The 16,261-nt window shown below is 44.6% G+C and overlaps 1 protein-coding gene across 1 annotated transcript; it reads left to right on the top strand.

Annotated features, from left to right (window-relative positions):
- The first annotated feature begins 1,272 nt into the window (after positions 1-1,272).
- On the top strand, positions 1,273-11,521 carry LOC146595024 (uncharacterized). The gene is made up of 11 exons (XM_085306466.1): positions 1,273-1,377; positions 2,118-2,252; positions 3,406-3,530; positions 3,840-3,908; positions 4,553-4,666; positions 5,347-5,459; positions 5,921-5,976; positions 7,436-7,488; positions 8,385-8,512; positions 9,185-9,341; positions 10,002-11,521. The coding sequence occupies exons 1-11, from the start codon at positions 1,273-1,275 to the stop codon at positions 10,054-10,056; spliced, it is 1,110 nt and encodes a 369-aa protein (XP_085162592.1). The 3' UTR covers positions 10,057-11,521.
- Positions 11,522-16,261: the final 4,740 nt, after the last annotated feature.

The following is a 16,261-nucleotide window of genomic DNA, read 5'->3' as shown; positions in this document are numbered from 1 at the left end:
CTCCCTCGGGGACCCATCCCCTTGAACCCCCATCCCTGGGACCCTGAGCCCCTGGACCCCACTCCCCTGGGGACCCCTCCTTGGGCACTCCTATCCCCAGGGCCCCATTCCCACAAGACTCACATCGCTTGCATCCCCCTGGACCCCCCTCCCCCAGGTTCCCCATCCCCAGGACCTGTATTCCCCAGAGACTCCTCCCCCTCCCCGCTTAGATGTGCATCTGTGCATCAACCACGACCTCCATCCCAGGAGCTATATCCCCCAGGAACCCACRTTCCCTAGGGATCTGCATCCCCTGGGGACCCCCATCCCTAAGACCTGCATTCTGGTGTGCCACACTCTATCCAACCAGGACYCACATCCCATGGGGACCTATATTCCCCAGGGACACACATCCCCTGGGATGTGCATCTCAGCACCCCATGTCCCCCAAGGACCTGCTTCCCTGTTATCCTGACGCCTAGCACTCCTTGGAGCTCACATCCCCCGGCATCTCCTGCACCCCAGCGCTTTGCATCCCCCCAGGAGACAGGGTGGGGATGTCACCATGGGTGTTGCTTGCAGGGAGAAGGATTACCTCTAATGAGGCCAGCTGGTATTGGTGGGAAAATATAGATATGCTATGGGGCACCCAAGCCTTTTATTTCAGTGCACTTGGTGAWTATAATTTACTTTTCAAGGAACACTAGTCTGCTTAATAAATATTAAACCTGCTATTTACAACCTGTACCCTGCCTGTGTTCATACACCCTAACAGAGAGGTTTGGGTGGCCTTTGCTATATGTTATTTGGCGCCTGTGGGGGAAGCAGAAAGACTGACAGACTGCAGTTTCCCTCAGTCTTGAGTGAGTCAACCATTTATTAACACTTCCCATAGACTTCTAGGAGTCTTTAAATCGTAGCTTTTACTGAATGTGTTGGGGCCTCCATTTCCCCTTTAAAAATGAAAACCTTTTTTCCTCAAGCTTTTCCTTTCTTCTCAKAAAGCAGCTGCTTGAGATGCACAGAAATCCAGGAAAAGTGTATCAGCCTGCAAAGTTATCCTGCAGGTCTCCTTTGGTCTCCCGCGGGCCGAGGAGCAACAGCTCTGGCATCTGCCTCTTCCCCTTGGTAGGGGGGAGGCTGGTGATGCCATGAGGAGGAGGACAGGGTTATAACATGGCTCTTCAAGGAGAAAGAGAAGGGAAGGAGAGCAGGATCAAAACAGGAGACAGAGCAGAAGTGGAGAGTTCATAGACGTGGGAAGAGCTGGAGTTGTTGCCCTGGAGAAGGATGTGGGTACTGGATATTCAGCTGGAGAAGACCAGCCTTTGCTGGTCTTTTGCTTCCCAGGAACTTTTTGAAGTCTTCTGCCCATCTCAACCAAATTTAACGGAGGCAAAGTGGCCTCATCTTCCGAATCAGACTCCCAGTGTTGTTTGAGTTAGCTAAGGGCTCTGCAATTTCCTTTTCCTCTCTCTCCCCAAAGCAGGAACAGTGAAACAATACTTACAAGAAAGGTCTAAAAATGATGTGGAAAAGCCTTCCAGGAGTGATATCTCTGAATTTTTGGCTCGGCAGTCCAGTGGGCTCACTCTGTGCCTTCAAAATACCCAGTAACCCGTGTGCATTAGGACCATAATCACCTCCTATTAGTATTTTGGGGCATTTCACAATGGATAATCTTGCAGAAGCAGAACTTTATCCATGCCCAGACATGGATACCTAAATCTTAATTTCCATATTCCAACTCGTAAAGCTCCCTTTGAGTAGGTTCTGCACAACTATGTGAAGATACACATCTGAATTTGAAGACGTGGACTTCTGCGTCTAATAGTTTGAGCTGTGAGTTGTTAACTGGCCCGGCGCCAGCTCCACTGCTAGTCRCGATAGCAGAGTGCTTCGGTTCCTATGAATCTTTCTTTCACTTTCTTTTTCCTTTTTAATTCTGAGTTTCCTGTAAATAAAAAGTGTCCTCTATACATGTATCTCTGTTGGCTGGTATGAGTGGTACTAAATACAGAGTGATAGTAAAATTCAGTTCTAGAGTAGCAGCCCATGGAAAACAGCAGACTCCTCACCTTCCCCTTTCTCCTCCTGCCCCTGGCCGGAGCTGAGATCTGCTTCCTTCTCCCTAGGCGCTGGATTCGGTTTACTTCACGGGCTTTGCAGAGACCAACAAGACTTTTGTGATTGCTCGTCTTGCAAGACGTCCCGGCAGCATCTGCGAAATGTGGCTCTTCCTCCGAGTGGACAGAGTAGGAGAGTTCGAAGTAAGCGGCGCACTGGAAGGAGGCTGGGGCTGTGGGATGACGTTCAAGAGGAGTACTCAGCATCTAGCTTGAACTTATGTTGTGATCACAAGCCGAAATTAATGTCCTTTGCATCTTCACTGCATCCACAGAAGGACATCAGTGCTCTCATCTAAAATGTTCTCATCTAAAATGATTCATTAAAYGAAGGAGCCATAGACATGAAGGCAGGAAAAATCTTCCTGAGTACCAGTGAAGAATTTCAGCACATAGTCTTTGTGATAACATACAGCACATGGTTAATAAGTTATGTTGTGTGATTATGGTTATTTTTTCTTTTTTTTTTTTAATTAATGGATGCTATGAAAGTCATGGTGGAATTGCCTCTTTCTAAGAGAAAAGAAAGTTTTATGGAGTTATATATTCATTTGCTTCATTCTTACTAAAAAGAGAAGAATATTAATAATATGCTTGGCCTGTAGATTTTCTTTTTGTCAATGCTGACTTATTTGTAAAGGAGGGAGAGAGATGTGGTATAAATCCCTTTGGACTCAACTAAGTATCTTTACATTAACGAATTTGTTTGCTAAGTAGCCGTAACCCCAAGAAAGCAGGAGGCATCCTATTTGCAGAAAGCCAGAAAGGAGAAGACTGAGACACTCTGTTTGGTTTTCTATTAATATTTAGAGTGTAACGATACTTCTTTTTGGCTGTGTTACTTAGAACTGCCTGTCAAGGTCAGGATCTTCTTAGATGCTTCCTTACAGCAACAGGTATAAGCTCCCTTTTAGAAAGTTTAGAAGACAAGATATATTTTCAAAGAGTAGCTGAAGTGTCTGGTGCTCACTAGAAATTTAGTTCATTTTAGAGTTTCACCAAATCAATTCTAAAAATAACTTTTAACCCCCAAAGCCAGCACCTGCTTGGCCAGACTAACCTCTTAAGGACTGCATCGCTTCACACAAATAATTTGGTTGCATTATCTGGAACAAGAACATGTTATCCAATAACTCGAGTGTTTTACATGCATTTTTCCCCCTCTGTTCTGTGGTTTCCATAAAGCTGGTAGAACAGAAGAGTCAACTGAATCTAATGTTCCTCTTCTACCAGCCCATCAGAGCCTTTCATCCCCACAACTGCATTAAACGAATGTTTTCCTGAAATGTCTCCATAGCACCCGCAGCATCCAAACATGATGRTGAGCGATGAGTCTGGAGAGCACTGGCGTGGCGGAGGGCTCGCCATTGAATACCTGGAGCCCCAAAACTGCTGGAAAATCAGCTTCGAGGGACTGCTCAGGTACTGCAGCACTCTGTAATTTCATTTATCTATGTTTAAACTTAGCAGTCTAACTTAGACTTTAGACCATGGCCTTTGAACACTACCTGGAAAYACATTTAACCAACATGAAGCAAAAGCTATAAGGGAAGGGTCACCGCTGGTAATTCCCGCATCCAGGGTGGGGTTGTGATTGTGTTACTATTTACCTTAGTTCATAGCAGCTTCGTTCTTCTGCAGTCTCTCCTGTTGTATCCATTCCCAAACACGTAAGATGCTTTTTGCTATTGGTTTAGGAATGATGCAAAATTACGGTGCTTTGCCTTACAGAAAAGGACCCTATCGGCAGCAGTGGAGCGAAGAGGAAGGTGAACTTGTACCAGTTAAATTCTTCCTCCAGTAAGAGCATTTTCACTTTGCTCTGGGGTGTGTAGTAAGTTCCTAGTTAACAATTTGGTTCATTTGTGGATTATATAGACAAAATCAAACTTGCAGCATAATCAGGACCTCAGTGTTTGTTATTTAGTTGTCACAACTGAGACCTCAATTTCTGACGTCTTTTGGGGGAAGGAAGCTGCTTTAAAAGGATTTTAGAGATTCTTTAAGAAAATGCTGTGGTCTCAGAATACAGTGATGCCGCTCTCTGGCCCGTTTCCTACATTTCATCTATTAGGAGTAGAAATAAAGGCCAAGTAATAAACAAGTAATAGCTTAGGAATGATTCTAGTGTATGTTTGTGCACCTCCGAGTAGACTACCCAAGAGAAAGCAGAGCTGCTTTGGCTCGTGACGCTGCCCGTCCGGCTTCCCTTTCTAAGCAGCCTGCAGACCCTCGCTGTGCTGGTATGCTGCCGTCGTTGCCGTTCTCTAATTCCTTTTGACTGATTTCTTGAAAACTGATAACATACTAAAAAATGACAAAAATCACGAGTTCCCAAGYGTTATAAAATATGGAGGTTGCCGTTGTAAATGTAACAAGTGCATGAGCTTGGCCTGGTACAAACTGGAAGCTGATGGCTTTTATTTTTGCCCATCTTTTGCTAGCTGGGAGAACTTCACAGAAGTCTTTAACTTTAGCGTCGACAGTCACCCCCGCACACTTGCAAGTGCTCTGGCTGAGGAACCATGGAGCATCGAGTTCTTCCGAAGGGTCAAAAAGTGAGAGGCAACATTAAACTCTGCTGGGGGTAATAGTAATTTTTCTACAGACCTCTTCAGGATCTGTCCTGTATTGTTACAGGTGATTTTAGAAGATGCATTTAATTAAAGTAAGCAAATAAAGGACAAGGCTCCCTTCAGGTTTCTCCTGGGCTTGGTCACCAGAACACTCTTGGTGACTTCTAAGGAGGCTCCTGCACATGGATGGCTCCTGCCACACGGGTGGAGGGATGTCCCCACTCCAAGGCCACCGTCTTGGGCCATAAAACCTTAAGGACTAGGGATATTTAATTTTCAGTCTCTTTTCCTTGTTTAGCAACCTGACTTAGGCTTAATCTGCAAAAAATGTGTGCATTAGATAGGGTGTTGTCTTTACTGATACATGCTGACTTCTAAGCAGTAACTGTTGGGTATTATTTCATTTCTRTAAAACAGAGGGCATTTTTATAGTCTTATATAGTTTTATATTTGCTGTTCTTTTATTCCTAGGTGTCTCATAGGCATTAAGTAGCAATAACTTGGAAATTTAAAAGTGTGTTTGATAATCTGTAGACTCTGATGTAGCTCTGCAATCTTTGCTTCATTTGGGGCTTTCAGTCCATCMGACTGGCGCTGGGGACAGTATGAGTAGGAGCCTTGTTGATTTTGCCTGCATTGATTAACTTTTTCCTTTCCTCCAGACAGAGGGAGCACTTCCGTCATGAGCAGTGGGGCCAGTCGGATGGAGAAATTGAAATAGGAAATCATGAGAAAACAAAACTTTCCCTCAAAGGTGTTCGGAGCCACTCTTACGGTAACAACATTAGAAACTATTCGCTCACCTGGCAAACTACGTAGTGTGACTGTGGCTGACAGTGATAGGAGAGTGGGTTCATGATGGAGAGAATTTGCTCCATTTGTGTCTCATGAGCTGCTGCAAAGGTGCTGATGCACTTGCTGCTGTTARAATATTTTGTGACATTTTCCTAATTTTGGCAAACATATAAACCTGTCATCAGTCTGATTTGACAAGCTACTCTGCTTCCCTTTCCATTAGGCCTTGAACTAATGGAAAAAGAGGAAAAATCCTTCTTATTCAGGTCTATCTTATTTCTTTCTGCTATTAAAAACTGTTGTTTGGGACGTGTATTTGCTTAAAACATTATCAGCTACGAGATAATTTCTTTAGCCGAAGTTAATGTCTGTTACCATTATTTTACATTGACCAGCAGTGGTGAACTTCAGATTTGATGATTTTGTTCTGTTCTTTTGCAGGTATCCGGAACTGGTCTGAGATTTACCGTTATGTCATGATTTTGGCACGCTTTGAGGTAGGTATTAACATGCCATCACACAACTTCACCATGAAATTGCGAGTATGTCTAAACTTGTTSCTTCTTGAACATCCAGAAATGGTGCAGTGGGGGGAACCACAGGGTGCAGTCAGAAGTGCTCACTGGTGCCATCGTTAGTGCACATAAATGTTGGAAGCAATTTGCAAGAGCAGAGCCGTATGAATAATAACTGAGATTTTGCTACATGGGTTGAACCAAAAAATAATTTTGGTTAACTTAAAACCACTTATTTTGACATTTCTAGAAAAATTAGATCAGCAGCTTTACAGGACACATTCTCGGCTGCTGCGGATACCCAGAGCTCAACRGAGTTGATGCAGTGCTGATTCCTGGTAGATGGAAATCAAAAACGCCTGACAGCAGCCTAAGCCCTCACGAAGGCAGTCTGCAAATGTTTCTGCCTGTCCTCCGCTTTAATTCTCTTGCTTTGCTGTGGTGGCTGTGCTGGAGCAGCCTCTGCTCTGCGGCTGCTGTGAGCACGTAGCCTGGGGACACCCTGAATCCTGGCCAGCACACAACCTGACAGATGCTTAGGAAAAAGCATGAGGAAGTCTAAACTGTCTATTAAAGGCAGCATTTCAGGAGTTAAGGCGGAATAAAAATTCTTTCCCAGATATATGTGGGTCAGCATAAAACCACGCCTCGGAAAATCCCGTGTATGTGCAGGTGCAGGAGCTGCTGTGATTTCACGTATGCGGGCGGTATGTCATTTAATAAGACAGTGCTTGTGCCCTGCGATGCGTATCGTCAGATAGAAACCTCTCCCCTTTCTTCGTAGCTACTCAGGACTCAGCAGGACTGCTGCTGTCTCCCCCCCCTCCTAATTAAAGCTATTTAAATGTTTGTTAAGGAGGAATTTAGGTTAATCCTCACACCCTGAGGGTCTGTACACGTATAATGTCACAACGTAGACTTACGTTTGCCTCAGAGCAGCTCAAGTGGAATAAGAAGGCATTCAGGCTTAAGRGTAGAGGAGTAATGAATAAAAGCATGGGATTCCAGTTGCTTCTTATTTAACATTTTTCCTGTATGCTGCTCTCGGACATCATATAATATAGGTTGTAAGAGCRCTCTGGTCAAAGCAGGGCTGACTTTGATGAGGTTGCTCAGGCCTTTTCCAGCCRTTTTGAACATGACTAGCTGAAGTCTCTGCATTTATTAGTTCCCCTCTCCTCTTACATATGCTTGTTGTGGTCTTTCTGTTGTCCTTAATGTCCTTAATTTTTACTTAATGTGCCTGGTTTATGTTCTTGGACCCTTATTTACAGCTGGGCCTTCATGGAAGATGTATTAAAAGAGGATTTAAAAGTAAAAATTAGTAAGAGGCTCTATAACCTGAGTTGTACCCAGGGTCCTCTTGGTGAGGTCAGCATAGGACCAGCAGCGTTAGTCTGCACACATTAGACTTAGTTTTTTCTCCATCACTCTCTTACAGGACGGGACTGCCGTACATTTAACAGTTATTAATATGCCAGCAACCACAACTAAGTAAGTCTGCACTGCTGTTTGCATACATCTTAAAGATGCCAGCAGTTGCTGTGCAGGACCAGTGTGCATGCGTTCTTGCCTAGACGTGCACAGCCCGGTTTCTGTSCGCACCCCTCTTTCTCATGCTCTCCCCTCCCTCTGCCTGGTTTTCCAGTTGCAGTTAGTCACAGGGGCAGCTTTTACCTTCAATTACTGCATTTACATGCAATTACTTTTTAGCTGATGCAGCTGCATGGCTTCGTGTTTATATGATTTAGGGGTACAAATGGGCACTTCTGGCTGTTTCAGAATATGTCTCTTTCCGTAGTGCAGCAAGCAGTATAAGACTCAGGCATGTTAGCGTGGCTGCAGCTCCGATCTCAGCGTGACACTGTTTAATGCCTGAGGGTTTCTCTGCAGAGCGCTCCCCGGTCTGGTGGGAGCATGCTTTATTTTTGCCTTTTGAAACATGCATGTGAGAAGCTGGAAACAGACATTAAAGACTGAAATCAGCAGTCTCATAGTGCCCCATATCTAAAATCAGAAGATTGCAAAGCACATTTAGATGGCTGCCAGCCTAATTCCATGTTTTGGTGGAAAAGCTGAACCCAGAGAGTCCCCCAGGGACACAGCTACTCAGTCGTCTTGTAGACTTCAAGGGAAGTTTCCTTTGCTGATGTGCCAGTCCCTTCTGCCCCCTTCACAATCCTCCTTCGCGGAAACCTCGCCCCCTCTCCTGCGTGCATGGCTTCCCCTGCCTGGAGCTCACAACATCCCACCAGACCATTTCTACTTACTCCCGCCACCGGCCAGGGCTGAAACCCGTGCTCGACTTTCAGTCCYGCTGGAAGACCAACATGCTGCTCCATCTGAATTTTGGTCGAACTTTTGCTGTGCTCCGTTTCTCTCCCCTTCAGCCTCACTGTAGGCTACGTCTTTTTCCCCGACGGGAGGAAGGCCGGGATTGAGTGGTCCAATGCCTCGCTGGCCCAGATGGCAGACGACGGGGTTATCGAAGATGAATACAGAGTCAGTTTTACTGCTGGTAAGTTAAAGGTAACCTGCTTACGTCTGCCATCGGCTCTTGGGCATGCAGCTGGTTTCTGTGGATTGGAGGAAAGACAGATTAATGAAATTAAGAAAGGCATGCTCATGCATTTTGTTATAAGTAAGAGTTGTAATTTTGTTGGTGTTCATTTCACCTGACTGTCTTATATCCCAGCTATTACGTTCTTCCATCTTTGTGTCGTTTCTCTCTTTTCCATCCTCCCATGCAATTCTTGAAACAAATTCAGAAGGCTAAATGCATCGTCTTAGGCTCTGGAAGACTGTGCTTAACTTCAGCCATGTGTGTCTGTCATCAGGGAAACCATTTGTGCATTAAGTACAAGGGCACGGGTTGTTCGTCGCAGGATCTGGCCATAGGCAGCTCTGTCGGAGGGAGGGTGGTAACTCTTGCTTACGTTAATCCAGATAAATGATGTGATTTTTGCTTTTTAGGGGTCAAAATGCATGTTAGGAGATTGAGCTGCCCCCTTTGAAAACACTGATTGATAAAAGAAGTTTCAATTTAATTTACAAAGCAGACAGGAAAACCATTGCTCTTTAGAAAAGTGTAAGAAGGGAACCATATGTAAAAATAGTAGATCTCKTGTATTTGGGGGATTAAATAGTGTTGAAAGTCGGAGTCATTCTTCCCTTTTKTCTCTTAACGAAGGTGGCAAGTGCTTTGATGTTTCTGCCACGCTCGATAAGCAAGCTTGCCCTGTGGTGTACAACGGCCTTAGCGGGAGCGGAGTGTTTCACGAGTGCATTGCCGATTTCCAACTGAACGGGTTAACGCCAGGCTGGGGCTTGGTGGAGTTTTATTACAGGTAAAATAATGGCAAAAAAAAAAGGTAGATAAGCTCCACAGATATGAGAAATATAAATGCACAAGTTGTTAGTTTTTATTTGATTTAATATTATTCATTTCATGTTCAAGATGTTAATTAAGTTAACAAAGGTAGTATGTATTATTTGAAAAAGAACGATTGTGCAAGAAGCACTTTGTACATGCAAACCAACCACGGGCTCTTGTTCAGTTGTTTGTTATTTATGGACTCTCCTTAGGCGGTTGGGAGCTGGTGCACGGTCCATTTTGGAGAGCTTTTTATTTAGGCAATCTGTTGCATTACGCAGAGAACGAGTCCTCAGGAGGGAACYGCTTAGGACGTGAAATCTGTTCACACAAATATTTGTCAGACTAGAATGCAGAACAGAAAAATATTGAGAAGATCGATACGGGAATGCCTCTTCTACGGGAAGGGATTACGGTGACAAAATATGTGCTTCTCGGTGAATTGCCAAGTCTCCCATCAACATGATTATCACAGTCTTTTACGGGAGCCTTTTTTATCTTGAATCTTTCCTGAAAAAAAAAAAAAAAAGGAAAATTTGGTTGTTTATTTGTCATTTGCTTTTTAAAAAGTGGGTGCCTGGTCCCCCCCCACCTCGCAGTGGGATGCTAACTTGGTGTCCGTCYGTCCTTGCAGAGATGAAGCCGCCCGGCCGGTTCCTCACTTGCGGCTGGGCTCGGGAGCCGAATGAGCCGCTGCAGCCGCGATCGCCGACTGCACCGGCCCCAGCACTTCAGACTCCCTCGGCAGCAGCCGGGCGCCGGGGTGGATTTTCGGGAAAAGGCTGCTTCTCGCAGCAGCACGTTTAGCAGGTAGCAGGACTTGCTGTGACCTTTTCTAATGGCTTTGGGAATTCAGGCATGTAGTTGMGCTTATCCCAGCGATGTTAGCAGGCAGCAGCTTTCCGACTATTTTATTCCCTGCAAAATGCACAGTTTGGAGAGTGGAGCTCCTTGTCACAGGATCTTGTGGAGGCCAAGAGGATAAACAGATCTGGAAAGAAATTAGATAAATTTTCAGACGTGCTGCTGCTAACTGTGCTTGTCTGGAGGCAATTTAAAGGCAATCTCCGAACAGCTGATTGCAGGAAGTGTGCACAAGAAGGGATCACTCTCCGCTCTGTCTGCTGGCACTTTTCTTAAGGTATCAACTGCTCCCCAAGGTGAAGACTAGGAAACTGGGTTACATGGATCTCTGACCCAATTTAGCAGTTCCTTGGTTCTTTCAGGTTTGTTTTCGGAATAAAAGTTCCATCTTTGTGAACTCTCCGGTAGTTACAGTCCTTAAAAAATGGGCATAATCTCCTATAACTGTGTAAGAGGTTGAATTAGGAGAAGTAAGAGAAAGCACATCTGAATGAAGTRTCCTCTAACACAGAGGCCAACAAAGTCAGTGACACAAGCACATTTTTCCTCTTGTCTGCAGAGAAGCCAGGGTCCAGTAGTCCAGATTAGAAGATGGTCTGAATTTCTCCTCATTCACTTAAAATCAGATGCCATACTTACCACAACATCCCTCATAGTCCCTGGTAGTAGCTGGCCCACAGTAACTTCAGTCAATTCTGCTTAGGCTGCYGCTGAGAAAGTTTTTGCAACTTATATAGCGACATTATATGCAATAGCAATGTTATATGTGGAAGTCCCTATGTGTCTAGTGCTTGAATGCAGAAACACTGAGCCTGCACCTGCAGCGGCGGCCGCTGCACGTTCGGACTGGGACGTGTCGTTACACAGAGGGCTCGGGGCGGATCGGAGCGCCGCGGGCTCCCGGAGGAGCACAGCCCACCCGGCCCGTCGTTCCTCCCGGCTGCGGTGGCCCGGTGTGCGAGCGGGAGCGTCGGACGGAGCAGAATAATTTCCTCCCAGAGGGCTGCGAAGGAGTTCCCTGGTTTGATGTCCGAGGCTGGTAGGACGTCAGAGGCTTGGGGTGATGCAAGGGGCTGGTATGATGCCAGAGGCTGGTAGGACGTAGCAGGCTGGCGTTAGCAGAAGTGTGTTCTGGACCTGTGCATGAGGACAGAGACATTTTTCCTCCTTTRTATTGCTGAGCGCTTTGATTTCCTTCCATTTCTTTCACTGCAATCGCCTGTCACTGAGCAATACTCAAAGCCAGTTGTGCCAAACCAGTGGAATAAATTGCCATTTTCTAATTATTAACATCGTGTTATGACTCGCAATGGCTTTTCCCTGGGGATGGATGCGTGCTGACCGACAGACACCTGACCTGGGGGCAGAAAGGTGTCACGGGGACTGCTGCAAGCCCGAGCTCCCCGTTCAGCGGCTCTCGGGACAGGCATTAAATAAAATGGCCCTGTGCTGCCTGTAACGCAGCGGGGCTGCTTGGAGGGCGGCCCGTGGCCACCTTCACCCGGGGGAAGGCGTTGGCCTGGCGCTTTGGAGTTCAGCCTGGCTTCTCCTATAAATCCTTCTACAGTTACAGCGGTGTTCAGAAACACATTCCTGGGAGTCTTGCACAAATTTAAAGATGTCTTAAATCTGTCTGTGCACTGGAAGTCCCAGTGCACCGAAACAGGGAGCTTTTAAATTATTCAAGACAATGGTACTTTGACAGATACGAAGGCCTTATGCCTCTTTTTACACGTAAGAAATCAGTCAAATTGGTAATTTTAGAAAGGCTACAATAATAACAGTGCTATACATCACAGTTTGTTCCTACTAAATATATGGCTTGTTTTACTATGATTTCAGGAATATCTGTGGCATTTTTGTCATCTCTCTAGCACCTTTTTGCATTTTTCTCAGTGGCTAAAATACTAGCTTTTGGAAGAAGAAAATATACAGACACAATCAAGCGTAGCCACAAAGACAAAATATGCTAGTGGTGGCTTTGGGGGTTTGAACTCAGGTCAGAGAATGTAGAAAATGAGAGAAAAAAAATGGCTTGTTAATTATACTTTGGAGYGATAGTTTGAGAAGTTGCTGTAAAAACTCCCTTTCCAGGTCAAAAACTAAAACCCCACCAGTGAGGTACTAGCCTGACTGGTTCTGATGGCAGAAGGTGGGTTATAACTGGGAATACTGGAGTGCCAACGGCAGGTCTCTCCCCTAAATTTTAAGCTCTGAAGTCCTGCAGCACGGGAGGCTGAAGCGGGTGCCGTGGCCGTCCTTCACCCTTTGGGCTCTTGGCTTGTTTCTTTTTGGTACCAGTAGACGGAGAATTAGAGCACTCCTGAGTTCAGTTTGGAAAAGTTCACTTACGGTACAGAAAACGATTAATAAAGTTTTGAGCTGGCAGGTTTATTTGCCAGGTAATGAACTACTGGGAAGGTAGTTTGAAGGACTGAGAAATCAACTGTCAGGGCTTTTCTCCCTGGATTTCAAATTAGTTTATAGTGAGCTCGTGTCCAGGACACATGGAAGAACTTATTTAATTTAAAATAAATCTACCAAGCCCCACGCTTTGACCATGTGAAGTGGTTCTTCTCTCGCGGCTCCTTCCTCGGTGGAAAAAATCCGTCTTGGGAAATGTTTCTGCAGCCCAAAAGCATTAATTTTGAGCAAAAAGCAGTAAATGGAGGAAAGCCCTGGCCAGAAGTGAAATGTAGCGTATGATGTGCTCTCGTCTGGCACGAAGGGAGGTGGCCGGAGGCTCGGGATGAGCTGCTCTCGAGCATCTGGGTTTCGCACATCTGGGAGGAACTGAACACCTGTAATTCCTGTTGCTGTCAATGGGCCAGGGCCTGACCTGGCGAAATACTCACAMAAAATGCTTGCACGTCCCCCGGGAGCTCACATGCATGCTAAATGTCGAGATCCAGGTACTTGTAAAGAGGTCATTGAAAGGCTGTCAGCCCCAAACTAAGCATTTCACATCAATCTATCCTTGGCTACTGAGGTCTAATACGATAAATACTTTACCAAGCTTATTTATTCTCCTTCCTTTTTGCAATCTTTCAAGTATGCATAGCGTTGATATAAAGGACATTCACACTGACACTGTATTTCATTGGCAGAAAGAAAGAAAGAAAGAAAGAAAAAATCATTTTTCTCTTCGGATTTATGTCCTGGCTTTACAGGCGGTCAAGCAAAGTGACTGATTAACTGAAGCCCGGGGAGTTCCATAATTTATCAAAAAATGCACTGAATGGTTGAATTATCTCTGAAAAGCAAGCAATTGCTTCAAAAGTAGACTTTTCCCTCCATAAAAATGAGCTCACCAGCCAAATAACTCCAAGACATTCCCGACAAAATGACTGATAACCATGCACTTCCCACTCCTTTACGGGAAGCCTGGCTTCCTCATGCTCCCTCTTGTTTACCATAAAAAGCCACATTAGTCTTTCTGAGTCCAAAACTGCTCTTCCCTAAATTGTGGCTTTTTTATTGTTGCTGCTTCCCTAGCATATGTAGACTACGAGCTTGGGTGTTTGAGCTGGTGCCTCTGAAGGGATCTGTTCTGGGGGGCTTATTGGGCTTCCCCCTCTYGGAGGTTTTTCCTTCCCAGGCTGAGGTTATAATTAGTCACAGCATTGATTTTAGCTTTTATTCAGCACAAAAGCCTTACTAAAAACACAGTGCAAGTGAAGTTCATTCTAATCTGGCCATAAAATTTTACGAGGGATGTAAATCAAAGGGAGGAGTGGCAGCTAATGCTCTGAACACTTGAGCTCTGTTCAAGCTTTCTCCATAGAATTAAATCCCTGTAGGAGCAATTAGCCTAACAAGCTGTTTGGTCCACTTATAAATAACGTCACCGATGGAGACGTACAAAAGCAAAGGTGTCTGCTCTGTGTACAGGAGACTTTTTAAATATGCTCAGTAGTGAATGGTTTGGGTTTTTTTTTTTTYCCCTAATTCACAGGAGGGTGGAAAAAGAGATGAAAATCTGATATGCCCCAACAGCTTTTCTCAAACATTTATTATGTTTCCCAGGAATGATACATCAAGGAAATTCAGAGTGCTATATCTTCTGGAGCACCCTCCTAAACTGCTGGGCAGCTGCGCRCGCGTCAGCGTGTCTAAGCATGGGTCCCCACTGCTTCGGTAGGAGTAACTCAGAAACTGCACCGTGCACTACAAACTTGGGCATGGTCCTTGGCTGCAGTCCTCACCACCTTCCCTGGGACGGCTGAAACAGGAGAGGGACTTCTAGGTAAGGGCTACGCAAYTGCTATCGGGGTTGGAAATATAACTGGCAGAAGGAGGTCCCCCAGGTGCATTTAGATAAGATGCTGATAGGAAAAAGGGTTGGGTATAGCCCAGGGCTCTGCTGCTCCTGAAAGGCCGGAGCAGGGCAGAGTGAAGTTTCCTCTGCAGAGTGAATTTTCAGCTAGTATTTTCTCTCGAGGGATGCCACAAGGTGGAGCTGGTTGGATCGAGTGGCTTGGATTTCTGCTTGCAGGGGTATCTCTAACAGGTCCAGGACCTCATCWTCTCGACTCATTCTGTGCCCTCATTTTTCCCGCCTGCTTGAGAGCTGACCTATTTTTTCTCACCTGGACTTTTGGCTTGAATCCTATTTCACGTTGTCTTTTCTTTTTCTAAAAGTACATTATAAATTTATAGCCTTTGTGGTCTTACGGTTACAGAGGAACCTTCTGCAGCATGTAGAAAGCTCGCCCCGTAAACCCATCGTTATAAAAGGGTAATTAGAACTTTTCAATTGAAAGTACAAATAACTGCCTGTACCCCTGTGAAGTCTGACGCTTCAAAACAGGGCTGAAAATGGCTCTTAGCCAATACTCTGCCAAAGCACAAATTCAACTATTGGTGAAACACACACTCACAAGGCAAAAACAGTATTTGAACGGTAATTTCAAGAGTGGCTTTGGTCCACGGTTTTCTGACCAGCCTGAAAAAATGTCGTTTTTTATCTTCAGATGACGAGCACACACCACCTTTGGATAATTACATTACTTTTCAGGTCATACCATCAACCATCAAAAATGGAGACTTGCAAATCCCTTCTGTTATTTATCAGGGTCTTGATCCTCTCTTGTATTAAAAAAGCCAGTTTAAACTCAACAAAATAACCCATAGCTCAACATAGTTTTGATAACTAACAAAATTATAAATATTTAATAATGCGTTAAAAAAAATCTGCTATCACACAAGTGACCAGAACACTAGGGAATGGTACACAAAAGAGTTTCTCCTAGAGCTGGGAAGAAGAGTGATGTAATGCTCAAGACGTAATCTTGAGTGCTAAAAAGGAGAAAGCTATCATGTCTTCTGTACGTTTTTAACACTGGAACTACTAAACTCCTCTTACTCCTTTTCCCTGGAAACCATATTTTTTTCCTCTTGCAAAACAACYGAAATCATGCTCATTTGATTAACTTAATGTTAACTCTGTAAACCTTCCTTTTGGGTTCAAACCTTCCTTTTGGGCTCATTTGATTAACTTYGTTAACTTTGTAAACCTTCCTTTGGGACAGGACATTCCACCATTTATTGCTTTTGTTGTCATTCTTTATTGTCCTTAAAGTACAGGCTGGACAATCAGTTGATAAGAAATTTGAAAAATTAATTACAGGCCCCAAAAGTTTAAGAATATTTAATGATGTTTTGCAGAGCTGGTAAGACGAAGAGTGGGAAAAGCTCTGAAGGTTACACAATGTTCTGTGCTTCTGGTTGTCTTTTCTAAAGCATCCAGATTTCAATATTTCCTTTCCCAGTCTTGTTCCTGCTGTTATTCTAAGGCATGTAGCCTTCTATCACATGTCTGTAAGCTGATAAAACCATAATGCCAGGAATGTTTTCTTTCCTCTGTTAGATTAACAAAATGAGTGAGTTTTCAGATACAGCCCTGTTTACCATCTTCTTCACACCAAAACAACACTTGCAAATAAGTGTAATAACTCACGGAAAGGTGAGAAAATRAGAGTGGCTTGGCATAAATGCAGGGGAAAGACGCATCCGTGTGTCTCAGCGCTG

The sequence above is a fragment of the Rhea americana genome, unplaced genomic scaffold (assembly GCF_003343005.1).
Source record: "Rhea americana isolate MKP2758 unplaced genomic scaffold, rheAme1 scaffold_24, whole genome shotgun sequence".
NCBI classification, from domain to species: domain Eukaryota; kingdom Metazoa; phylum Chordata; class Aves; order Rheiformes; family Rheidae; genus Rhea; species Rhea americana.
Note: the sequence above shows the minus strand (reverse complement) of the source record. Positions and strands in the feature narration are given on the sequence as shown.